The sequence below is a fragment of the Arachis ipaensis genome, chromosome B08 (assembly GCF_000816755.2).
Source record: "Arachis ipaensis cultivar K30076 chromosome B08, Araip1.1, whole genome shotgun sequence".
NCBI classification, from domain to species: domain Eukaryota; kingdom Viridiplantae; phylum Streptophyta; class Magnoliopsida; order Fabales; family Fabaceae; genus Arachis; species Arachis ipaensis.
In genome coordinates this window covers 6,983,823-6,997,197 of record NC_029792.2, presented here as the reverse complement: position 1 = coordinate 6,997,197, position 13,375 = coordinate 6,983,823, and the positions used below count along the sequence as shown (strand labels likewise).

Sequence of the window (13,375 nt, the reverse complement as noted above, 5' to 3'; positions counted from 1 at the left end):
GGTGCAAGTGACCATACAAGGGCCCGGGTCATCACACTTCTCCGGTAATGTTCCCATCAAAGCGGAAATAGAACTCCCCAATGGGATGGTTTCCAATTCAAGAATTCTATCCTTGTTTATGCATAAATCTTTGAGGAATTTGGCATATCTAGGAACTTGATGGATGGCATCAAAGAGGGGGATGGTTACCTCAACTTTCTTGAACATTTCTACCATTTTGGGGTCGAGTTCCATGCGCTTTTTAGCTTTCTTTGCAAGTGTTGGAAATGGAATTGGTTGAGCGATTTCTTCTTCCAAGGTTCTTTTGGCCTTGGTTGTCTCCCTTGTTGGTTGGGCTTCATCTTCAACTATGGCTTGTGGTGTCTCCTCTTCTACTACCTCTTCTATATCTATTCTCTCTTGCTCTTGGGTGGTTGTGATAGGACTTGGATCCTTTGCTTCCTTTTCTTTTAGTTGTGTACCGGATCTAAGGGTGATGGCATTGATGCCCCCTTTTGGGTTTGGTTGAGGTTGAGAGGGAATGACACTTTGGATTGGGGGTTGAGGAGTTGGGGTCGATGGTGTGTCCATGCGTGCAAGAAGAGCTTGTAGTGTAGAGGTGAGGCCGGTGAGGCCGGAAGCAAGTGTGTTTTGTAATTCCTTTTGGCCTTGGATGATGGTCCGGAGTGTTTCATCTTGGTTGGAGGGGGTGGTTGTATATGTGAGTTGAGGAGCTTGTGATTGGTTGGGTGGTGGTCTTTGATGTGGTGGTTGATATGTTTAGTAGTTTCTTTGTGGGTTTTGTTGATTGTATGGTTGATTTTGGAAGTTGTATGGTCGATTTTGTGAGAAATTTTGCGAGTTGTTATTCCATCTTTGACCTCCTCCATTGTTGTTGTTGTCCCTATTCCCTTGTTGATGATTGTCTTTCCAATTTTGATTATTGTGTCCACTTCCTTGGTTGTAGCCTCCTCCTTGATAAGGGTGCCCTTGGTTAGGATTACCTCCTTGGTAGTACCCTTGATTAGGGCGGTCATAGAAATTATGGGTGGCCGCCAAAGTGTTGTCTTCTTGAAAGTTTGGGCACTCATCCGTGTAGTGAGAGTAGCAAGAGCAAATGCCACATACTCTTTGAGGGACCAATTGTTGTTGGTTGTGTTGTTGAGCTGGTGGAGGGTGTTGTTGATATGATTGAGGTTGTTGTGGTTGTTGTTGGTTCAATTGGAGTTGCCTCAAGACGGATGTTATCTCATTCAAGGATTGAGTTAGAGCGGTGGCTTCACTACTAGTTGATACCTCGTTCACGGTCCTTGGACGGTTGACTCTTCGCCTCATATGTTGATTGGATTCGGCTAAGTCAATGATAAGTTGCCATGCCTCATCCGCGGTTTTATATTTGGACATAGAACCATTGCTAGAAGTGTCCAAGAGGGTTCTATCTTGCTCTCGCATCCCTTGACATATGTATCCAAGCAATACTTGAGTGTCGAGCATGTGATTAGGACACGCATCTAGTAATTTGCGAAACCGTTCCCAATACTCATAGAGTGGTTCCGTCTCACCTTGCACAATACAAGACATTTCCTTCCTTAACCTATCCATCTTTTCCGGGGGCAAGAATTTATCCAAGAACCACCTTCTAAGTAGGTCCCAATGTTCATGAGGCGCAACTAGGAAAGGAATGCAAAATCTTGTATTTTCATATAGAAAGTGTGTGGAATCATTGATAAAACCCCTGAAATCATCACAAGATAAATCCTCAAATTGGGGTTTGTCAGTACTGTGCGAGAATAAAAGTTGGGCCCAAGCCCAACACTATATAAGTCCACTAAGTGGCCATTTCTGCCACTTTAACACAACACAACTAGCAGCAACGTGAAATTGAAGAAGAGGAGAAGTGAGGGCTTGATTTACTATTCATCATCTTCTTCCTGGAGCCATATCTCCCTCTTCGGAGCTCCGATTCGCGTTCCGTTAGTTGCCACGCGAAACTCTCATCGAGCTCTTCGATTTCATCTGAACAAAGTGGTAAGAAACTTCCAATTTCTTGCCCAGTTCTTCCTTCCATAACAGATTCAAATTTGGTTATGGTGTATGAGTGGTTCTTGTGATTTTGATTATTTAGGTACACTCTAGCACTTGATTATTATTGGGTTTTATCCTAATCAACTGTGGGTAAGTTAAGGTCAGTCTTAACCCTTGTGAAATTGTGATTATGGTGAACCCTAGGTTGATTAGTTATGAATTATGTGTATATATAGCTTGAAGTTGTGATTGTTGGCATTTAATTGGAGCTTTGGATTGATTGTTGGTGATTGGAGGCTTGAGTTGGACTCAATTTTGGGATTTTGGCATATTGAGAATCGGCCAAAGTATGATTTTAGTTTTCTCTATGTAATATATAATATTTCTGAACACTTAGGCTAGTGACCCATAGGATAGGATTGGATTGAATTGGTTGTTGAACTTGATTAATTGATGATGTATGATGAATTGATGGCTTTGATGTTTTGGATGAATGATGTTGTGATATTGTTAAATAATGTTGAATATTGATATTGAGAATGAATGAGATTGATGTTGATGACTGGTAGTGATAGAATGATTATGGAGAGATAGAATGATTATTGATGAGTTTGTTGGATGAGAAGGGGTTTTAGTGTGAAATCGTTGATAATTGGGGGTTGAGAATTATATAATATGAGTGATGATTTGTGACATTAGTAGTAAGATCTGGTGTAAATTGGGGCTGGTGTGGTTTTGGATTGTTTGTGGTAAAATTGAATGAACCTTTTTTAAATTCAAGAGGGCTTTGAGAGCTTTAAATTGATATAAAGTTTGTAGAAAATGGATTTTTGTATAGGAAGTTATGACTGTTTAAAGTTTGGTGCCAAAAACTGAATTCTGCAACCTTTAAAATTTTCAAAGTTTAGTACTGGCTACGTACGCGACATGGTATACGCGACACGAGCAGGGGGTCGCGTACGCGACCACCCGTTTTTTTACCCGCCTGCGTATGCACGGCAGGGGTGTGCGTAAGCACAACCCCTGTTTTCCTGAAAAATTGTTTTTATTCGTTTTTAAAAGGTTCTCATGCTTTCCAAACATTCTTTAAATTGCTGTTTAAGAGTATTATCTAGTAATTAGGTCCTATGCTTAGTAGAGAAGAATTAATGACTTAAATAGATGGACTTTTATATAAATTTAGAAGACAGAGTCTTAAGATTCTGGAGTATTGAGGATGGATTAGTTGAGAGAGATGACGGAGTACTGTAATAGCAATTGATATAATGTGTTGTGGAAATTATGAACTGATAGTGGTTGAGATGAGTCTAGGACTCAGAATGGAATGATGGATTATTGATATACTGAATGAAATGATTTTGAAAACCACTGATGTAAATGAATTGTGGAAGTGGTGAACTACTGAGTATTGAATGAAATGATTTTGAAAACCACTCATGTATCATTTTTATATTGAAATTGTTGAGACGCTATACGCCTGGCAGGGACGGTTTGGTTGGATCCCGCCTGTCGAGGTCACGGCAATGGCGTAAGGGTGGTGGTTCGTCCCGCTTACGTTGAGATGTGAGGTCCGCGGCAAGAGTATCCCGCGCTCGCATCCCTTCGGAATCACTATAGTGTGCAGGCATTAACATCCTGGACCGTGATCCGGGCACAATATCTCGGGGGTTCCCATTATGAGATCGAAGGGCGACATCTCCATGGAGGTGTGTCGGGTTGGCAGTTGAACCGACGATGTGATATCACAACCAATAGGACAGGCATTCATCATGTGAATCTTCTATCTATTTGTTTGCTTTTCCGACATGAAATTGCTTGCCTAATCGTATAACATGATTAATTGCTACTTGAATTTCTTGATATACATGCTATACTTGTGCTTTACTTGCATTGTTATTTATCTGTGTATTCTACTGGGATTGAGGAGGTTCGGAAGGCGGTGGTAATGGGATCGCATGGCGGTTAGGCAGGGGAAGGATGTGGGACAGCGGAGAATTGTTAGATCAGAAATCCACTAAGTTAGATTACCCTTTTTCTTTATGTTTTAAAGTTAATGTTTTAGTTTTGCTTATGTTCTAAGCTTGAATCTCATGATGGATATGAAGCTCTAGAATTTCCTCTTATATCTTACATCACTGGACACTGTTACCATACTGAGAACCTCCTGTTCTCATTCCATACTTTGTTGTTGCTTTTTCAGATGCAGGTCGCAACCCACCTTGGTGAGTTGCTTTGATGGTGACAGAGCGGAGGCTCTTGGCCATGTTTTGAAGTCTTTTGATTCATTTTGAGTAAATCTCTCACTTTTGTATTTATTTATGCCTTAGAGGCTTACTTATAAAAGAGAGATATTTTGTATATGATGTTTTACTTCCAAAACTCTGTATTGTTTGTATATAGCTAGTTGGCTTAAACTTCGCGAGCTGCGGCTAGATCTTTATACTATTATACTCTTATATGTGACCTCTGATTAACCTTTGCTTTACGGCTAGAGGTAAAGTTTAGGGTAATTAGGGTGTTACATATATCGCTATAAGATAAACGGTAAATTGCGGTTGAAAATTGTCGGCGTTTTTTGAATTGCTGCAAATTGGCAAAATAGCAGCAATTTTAATAGTGTTTTCATGTTCCGTTGACAAGGGATGAGAATAACAGCGGTTGGGTGGCCAAACCGCCGCAAATAACATCTTGGTCAGTTTATTAAAATTTTTGGCAAAAAGAATCTAGTGCCATTCTTCACGTTTTCGCTCCAAAGGCGCCAATCACCGGCTCTGAGATATCTTGCTGCTATGTCTCTTCTCTCCATTAGTTCTAGCCGCTATATCCGTGTCGTCGTCCTTCCCCGTCACTGATATGCTCTCTCGGCCGTGTTGCTCCCGCACGTGAAAGGAAAGTGGAAGGACTCGTCCAAGTCTTCTCACTCCGCTGTGCACGTCGATGTCGTTGTTAGCATCCTTCCCATCCGTTCGTTCTGGTGTTGTCGTCGGCATCGTTCCCCCTTGTCTTGTTGTGCACTGCTCGATCGCTCCCTCTCCTCTTTTTCTAATTCATGCTTCTCTCTTGTATTTTTATCCCAATTTAATTTGTTTACTTGTTGATCGATTAATGTTGCTCCAATTTTATTCATGTTCCTTCTAAATTCAAATTTGGACAACATTCTGATTTAATTTTGCCCAATTTCTAAACTTCCTGAGTCTTGATATTTGACTTATGATGATTTTCTTTTGTTCCTTTTTGGGGGTGTTCTTTTTCTTTTTTAGTTTTATTTGTTAATTTGTTTTCATTTTATTTTAAAATCATCAGGGCACTACAATATATTTGTTGGTGATTTGAGACAAGAGGTTACTTATGCGACTTTATTTGCATGCTTCTTAGTCTATCCTCGTTAATGATCTATGTTTTCATATTGTCTCTGAAACTGGTGAAAAGAATTCTATCAAACACTAATAAAGTAAATATGCTTTATGATAAACTTAGAACAATTAAGCACTATTATAGCCCTCTCCTCCAGCTCATCTCTCCTATTTTCTCCTAACACTATGCACTTCACTAATTCAGACTTTATTTTTGTTTAATATAAAGGACATTAGGCATGAATTTATGAAAGAAGTACTCATGTAAATATTTATTTTCTTCTATATAAGGCCAAAATGCACTACTTATCCTGAATTGTTCCTACAAACTTATTATTATAGTCATAAAAGTTCCTCTTCAAATTTGTCTCTACCAATTTCTTTGGATTACCCATGAATAAGGCATAAAACCATTTAAATAAGCCATGATGAGATTGATAGTAGCAATATTACACTTTAGTGTTTGTCACCAATTTGATTTTTCTCTATTCCATTATTTTTTCTTTGCTTAATCAACTCTTGTTCTTGTCTCTCAGCTAGTTAACTGCTCCAACATATTTTTTTTAAAGAAACTTGATAAGGTTCAATGATTCAAAAGAAAAATATAAATCATACAAGCCATACATTTTCTGTCATATAATATATTTTGTCTTGTTTAAATCTTTTGATACTTTTATATTTTTATTCATTGCATTTTTTCAATCAAATTCAGATGAAAATTTAATATCATCAACAAATATTTCATTGTTTAACTAATAAAGCTAGCATCATCCTGCTTCCTGCATGTATTACTTCCTCTATAAGAATTACCTCCAAATAACCAAAATCTATTAGCCTTTTTTTGGGAACTGGAAAATCTATCAGCTAACTAGATCTAATGTGATAGCATTGAAATGATAAAGTACACAAAAACACAGATAGGAAGAACATGGAAAAAATATGGTAGAATATTAACTCATCTAAAGTTTGAGCAAGCACATCATTACAAAAATATAAGTGTTCTTTTAAAGGCACAAGGTTACTAATGAGCGGATAATTTATACCCTTTTTGACATTGTTTTTACATAGTTTTTAGTATGTTTTAGTTACTTTTTATTATATTTTTATTAGTTTTTACTCAAAATTCACATTTCTGGACTTTACTATGAGTTTGTGTATTTTTCTGTAATTTCAGGTATTTTCTGGCTGAAATTGAGGGATCTGAGCAAAAATCTGATTCAGAGGCTGAAAAAGGACTACAGATGCTATTGGATTCTGACCCTCCTGCACTCGAAGTGGATTTTCTGGAGCTACAGAAGCCCAATTGGTGCGCTCTCAATTGCGTTGGAAAGTAGACATTTTGGGCTTTCCAGAAATATGTAATAGTTCATACTTTGCCCGAGATTTGATGGTCCAAACTGGCATTCAAAGTCAGCCTAAAACTTTTTGGCGTAAAACGCCCAAACTGGCACCAGAATTAGAGTTAAACACCCAAACTGGCACCAAAGCTGGCATTTAACTCCAGGAATAGCCTATGCACGTGTAAAGCTCAATGCTCAGCCCAAGCACACACCAAGTGGGCCCCGAAAGTAGATTTCTGCACTATCTGCACTTAGTTACTCATTTTCTGTAAACCTAAATTACTAGTTTAGTATAAATAGCACTTTTTACTATTGTATTCATATCTTTGGAACGTTTAGTCCTTAGACATTGGAGGCTGGCCTCACGGCCATTCCTAGACCTTTTTCACTTATGTATTTTCTACGGTGGAGTTTCTACACCCCATAGATTAAGGTGTGGAGCTCTGTTGTTCTTCATGAATTAATGCAATTACTACTATTTTCTATTCAATTCATGCCTACTTCTTCTCCAAGATATACTCTCGTACTTAATTCAGTTAAGTCAGAATGAAGGAGTGACCCATGACAATCACCTAGGGGTGGCAGGCGGGGAAGCCCGCTCCGCCCCGCCGGAAGCCCGCCCCGCCCCGCATATTCAGGCGGTCCCAAAATCCTAGCCCGCCCCGCTTAATGGCCCGCCTGCCTAATTTTTTTTATATTTATAAGGACATATCTTCTATTTAAATCAATATAAATGCAAATATTAAATATAAATAGTCTCCAAAATACAAAAACATAGTTATAAATAGTCCCATAGGCAAAATAAATATAATCCAAAATCCAAAAACATAATTATAAATAGTCTTCAAAGCAAATTAAACATAATTCGAAACACTTAATTTTCATCTTCATCTTCATGTAAGTCAATAACATCATTGGAACCAACTCCTGAAGAATAGCCTTCTCCTTTTGTAATATCTTCCTCATCTTTATCTTCCTCTAGAAAAAAGTAAATAAATATATTAGAAAAATAGTACATAATAATGTTCAAAATCACTCAAGTATGTTGTATGTCATAAATATAATTATACCAAAATCATCATATCCACGTATCCAATTTCTGGTGCAAATCACCGCTTCAACATTATCTGGCAACAAACGACTTCTATACTTATTCAAAACATGAGAACCCATGCTAAATGCAGATTCTGAAGCCACGGTAGTAATAGGAATGCTCAACAAATGTCATGCCATTAGTGATAGTGTTGGAAAACGATGATGGTTGTCTTTTCACCATTGCAAAATAATGTTGCCTCACTCAAATAAATATCAAGTTGGTTCTTTCCACTTTTCACTTCAGCTTCTTGATTACGGGACATCAAATCCTTTGCATTGCAAACAATATATGAATCAAAAAGCATGAAAAATAAAAAATACATATAACCAAGTGGATAAAAATACTTACACCAACAATTTTAATAAGCTGAGTTCCAATTGCAGAAGATGTTGCTTGAGAAAAATTACTTGAAAGTTGGGAAGAACTCTCTACAGTTGTAGAGGAATTATGGTCATAAACCTCAAAGAGCTTGTATAACTTACTCTTCACATGCTCCACTTTATCTTTAGCACTAATAGGATCAATCTCATTATAGCAATGAACCAAAGTGTTGAGTTTAAATATAGGATCAAGAACTACCCCAAATGCAAGAACAACACTGTATTCCTCCCAATATTTCTTGAACTTAATCATCATTTTTTCTCCCATGTTCCTTCTAAGCACTTCATCATTCTTCAAACTATTCATTAAAATAAGCTGGATTTGCCAAACTTGTAAAAAATACAAGTTGGATGTTGGGTAAGAAGTTCCAGACATCAACTTGGTAGTTTCGTAAAATGGTAACAAGAAATCACATATCTTTTCAGTTCTTCTCCACTCATCTGATGAAGGACAATACTCCCTAAATCCAGCTTCTTTTACTTTATACATTTCAAAAGCTTTCTTATAAGGAATAGCACTTGCAAGCATTGCATAAAGTAAATTCCACCTAGTAGGAACATCTAAACATAATGCAGTCGTATACTCAAGTCCCTCAATATCTTCAAAACATTCTTTAAACTTAACCATTCGACTTTCAGATTTTCTCAGATACTTAATAGAATCTCTAATCTTATGAACTGCATCACCACATATTTTCATTCCATCTTGGATAATAAGATTTAAAATATGAGCAGAGCAACGAACATGAAAGAATTCACTACCACACAACAATGAACCATGCACATCCAAAGTACTTTTCAAGTGTTCAACACAAGTATCATTAGAAGAAGCATTATCCAAAGTAATGGAAAAAATCTTTTTATCAATTTTCCACTCAGTCAAAAGCGTAAAGATTTTAGAAGACAACTCAAATCCTGTGTGAGGAGGAGGCATATGACAAAAATTGAGAAGTTTACTCTGTAATTTCCAGTTCTCATCAACAAAATGTGCATTCAAACATATAAACACCTCATTGGTACTGGATGTCCAAAGATCAGATGTTAAGCAAATTCTATTTGGAATGGAAACTAAATTTTTTTTAAGTTTCACAGCTTCTCTCTTGTGAACTTTCACTATGTCAGCCTTAACCGTATTCCTAGAAGGAAGTTTCAAAGTTGAACTAATATATTTCACCCAATTTCTAAATCTCCTATCATCAACCATATTAAAAGGCTTATCCCCAGCAACTACATAAGAAGCAAACATATCTCTAGCCACTCCTGAATCAATCTTAAGTGAACCCATTTTAAGTTGCAATTATGCTATAGTCTGACCAATATCTTCATGCTTAATTTGAGTACAACTATCAAGATGTCATTTTATAGTAGAAGTGCCATATTGCTTACCTCCAGCTTTAAACACATTATTGCATCCTTTACACTCAGCACGTTCTACTCCATCCTTATCTGGACCGAGCTTTTTGAAAAAATTCCAAACATCGGATGTTGCTGGTCTCAGCCTTTTCGAACTAGGTTCATCAACCTCGACCGGAGCAGCCTCAGAACCAACTCCAGTAGTAACAAGGTTACTCACAGTTTCAGAATTCATATTTTCTGAAATAAAAGCAAATGTAAATTGTTTATATGAATCTGAAATAAAACAAGTATCAACTCATCTGATTTAATCAAAACTCATCCATTAGCAAACCACACAAAAAATAGCAAATAATTTCTGAATCCGCATCAGATTCAAGTATTCAACCAAATATCAACCATTATCAACCATAATCAAAACTCAACCATTATCAAACAACACAAAAAACAGGAAACAATTTCTGAATCTGCATCAGATTTAACCAAATATCAACCATTATCAACCATAATCAAAACTCAACCTTAATCAAAACTCAACCATAATCAGATTTAACCAAATATCAACCATAATCAAAACTCAACCAAATATCAACCATTATCAACCATAAACCCTAATTTACCTATATCAAACAGCACAAAACACAACAAACAAACCTAAATTGATGAATCTCAAACCCTAAGCCAGAAAACTAACCAGAGGAGGCGAGGACCAGGACAGAGGAGGCGAGGAGCAGCCGTGTCGCAGCGATGAAGATAAACAAGGAGATCCAGAGTCCCAGAGAGCGAGACCAGCAGCGAGAGGACAAGACCCAGGAGCCCAGGACCGAGACCAGCAACGACGACGGCTAGACAGAGCAGCAGAGGTGGCTAGAACCCACGAGGCCACGAGGACCGAAGATCGACGGTGACTCAGTGACTGCGACTCAGCGAGCGTCAGGGGTGATGACGGAACTCTGAAGTGCGAGCTTGACGGCTGAGGTCGACGAAAGTGCGAGACAGCGGGTGTGAGGTGTGACCGTGTGAGAGACTGAGAGTGACGGTGAGGATTGAAGACCTTGGGGACGAAGCTGAAGGCTGAACGCTGGAGACTGGAGAAGCTGAAGGCTAAAGGCTGAAGCTCTGTCCTCTGTGTTGACTGTTGAGGACCGGGGGAGTGACCGAGTGAGAGAATGAGAGTGACGGTGAGGAACTGAGGATTGAGGTCGAGGAGACGAGGAAGCTGCAAATTTGGAAATTGGAATTAGGGATTCATTAGGGTTTCGCTAGGGATTCGGGTCGGGTCGGGGGTTAGTGGGTTCATGGGTTCTGGATCTGGGCTGAAAAATTAGCCTTTTAACAAAAAAAAAACGCCTCAGCCCGCCGGGGAAGCCCGCCCCGGCCCGCCAAAGCCCGCCAAAGCCTACAGTTTAAGCAGTGTGGGTTAGGCAGGCTTTTGTCTTTCGACGGCCCCAAATTTCCAGCCCGGCCCACCTTTTTTGGCGGGTTACGCGGGCCGGCCCGACGGGTTTAGGCCCGTTTGCCACCCCTACAATCACCCAATCTTCGTTACTCACTTAGCCAAGATCCGCGTGCCTGACAACCACAAAGCGGTCCACATGATGTTCAACGTAGTCATTGGACGACAGCTGGAGTATATTCTCTTGGATATCTAATACACGGACCGAGTCCATGAGATTAGTATCTTCGTGGTATAGGCTAGAATTATTGGCAGCATTTCTGGGATCCGGAAAGTCTAAACCTTGTTTGTGGTATTCCGAGTAGGATCTGGAAAGGAATGACTGTGACGAGCTTCAAACCTGCGAATGTTGGGCGCAAGTGACAGTGTGGAAAATGATCAATGGATTCTATTCCGATGCTAGCGGGAACCGATAGATGATTAGCCATGCGGTAGCTGTACGTGGTATTTTTCATCCGAGACGAGAAATCCGACAGTTGATTAGCCGTGCAGAAACCGTAGAGGACCATTTTCACTGAGAGGATCTTACAGCTTGCCATGGAAGGAAGTAACGCATGGTTGGAAGAAGGCAATAGGAAAGCAGAGGTTCAGAAGCAACAAAGCATCTCCAGACACTTATCTGAAACTCCCACCAGTGAATTACATAAGTAACTCTATATTATTTTATATTTTAATTATATTTTAATTATCAAAACCTCATAACCAATTGAATCCGCCTAACTGAGATTTACAAGATGACCATAGCTTTCTTCAAGCAGACAATCTCCGTGCGATCAACCCTTACTCACGTAAGGTTTATTACTTGGACGACCCAGTGCACTTGCTGGTTAGTTGTACGGAGATGTGAAAAGTGTGAATCACGATTTCCCACACCATGTTTTTGGCGCCGTTGCCGGGGATTGTTCGAGTTTGGACAACTGACGGTTCATCTTGTTGCTTAGATTAGGTAATTTTATTTTATGTTTAAGCTTTTTATTTTCGAAAAAATTCAAAAAATTTTTTTTTTAATAAATAAAAATTTGTGTTCTTCAGAATTTTTAAGAATGAATTCTAGAGTTTCATGAGATATGTTGAAGCCTGGCTGGCTGTGAAGCCATGTCTAATCTTTTGGACTGAGACTTCCATTTCTCATTGACATGCTTGTATGTTTTATGCTAAAGCTTGGCTGGCTATTTGGCCATGTCTAATCTTTTGGACCGAAGCTTTCACTTAAAGCTTGGCTGGCCATTGGCCATGTCTAATTCTTTTGGACCGAAGCTTTAGACTAACATTGCATGGTTCCTGGAATTCTTATTAAAAATTTTGTATCCCTTTATTCTTTTTTTTTTCCAAAATAATTTTCAAAAAATACAAATAATTTAATAAAACCATAAAAACCAAAAATTTTGTGTTTCTTGTTTGAGTCTTGTGTCAAATTTTAAGTTTGGTGTCAATTGCATGTTTTAATCTTACTTTAATTATTCGAAAAATATATGCATTGTGTTCTTCATTGATTTTCAAGTTGTTCTTGATGATTTTTCTTGTTTGATCTTTGAATTTTCTTGTTTTGTGTCTTTTCTTGTTTTTCATATGCATTTTCAAATTCATAGTGTCTAAATATTGAAAATTTCTAAGTTTGGTGTCTTGCATGTGTTTCTTTTCTTAAAAATTTTCAAAAATATGTTCTTGATGTTCATCATGATCTTCAAAGTGTTCTTGATGTTCATCTTGACATTCAAAGTGTTCTTGCATGCATTATGTGTTTTGATCTTAAATTTTGATGTCATCTGTTATTTTGTGGTTTTTCTCTCTCCTCATTAAAAATTTAAAAATAAAAAAAAATATCTTTTCCTTATTTCACTCATAAATTTTGAAATTTTGAGTTGACTTAGTCAAAAAATTTTCAAAATTTAGTTGTTTCTTGTTAGTCAAGTCAAAATTTCAATTTAAAAATTCTATCTTTTCAATTCTTTTTCAAAAATAAAATCTTTTTCATTTTTCTTCTTAATATTTTTGAAAATTTTAAAATTAATTTTCAAAATCTTTTTCTTAATTTTATTTCATATTTTCGAATTCATTACTAACATTTAATATTTTGATTCAAAAAATTTCAAGTTGTTACTTGCCTATTAAGAAATGTTCAATCTTTAAATTCTAGAATCATATCTTTTAGTTTCTTGTTAGTCAAGTAATCAACTTTAATTTCAAAAATCAAATCTTTTTAATTTCCAATTCAAACCTTTTTCAAAATGATTTTCAATCATATCTTTTCAAAATTGATTTTCAAATCCTTTTCAAGTAACCACTTGACTTTTTGTTTGTTTTACTATTTCTTATCTTTTTCAAAACCACCTAACTACTTTTCTCTCTCTCTCTTATTTTCAAAAATCACTAACCACTTTTTCAAAAATTAT

The 13,375-nt window shown here is 37.5% G+C and overlaps 1 protein-coding gene across 1 annotated transcript; it reads right to left on the bottom strand.

Moving 5' to 3' along the window:
• LOC110265646 (zinc finger BED domain-containing protein RICESLEEPER 2-like) lies at positions 7,638–9,789 on the bottom strand. The gene is made up of 3 exons (XM_021108751.1): positions 8,142–9,789; positions 7,768–8,061; positions 7,638–7,675 (listed from the first exon to the last, which is right to left on the bottom strand). The coding sequence occupies exons 1-2, from the start codon at positions 9,456–9,458 to the stop codon at positions 7,930–7,932; spliced, it is 1,449 nt and encodes a 482-aa protein (XP_020964410.1). The 5' UTR covers positions 9,459–9,789; the 3' UTR covers positions 7,638–7,675; positions 7,768–7,929.

Coding starts and splice junctions, on each gene's coding strand:
- LOC110265646 (XM_021108751.1), bottom strand. CDS start 9,458: ATGGGTTCACTTAAGATTGATTCAGGAGTGGCTAGAGATATGTTTGCT. Junction 8,062..8,141: donor AGCTTATTAAAATTGTTGGT/GTAAGTATTTTT, acceptor TGCAATGCAAAG/GATTTGATGTCCCGTAATCA.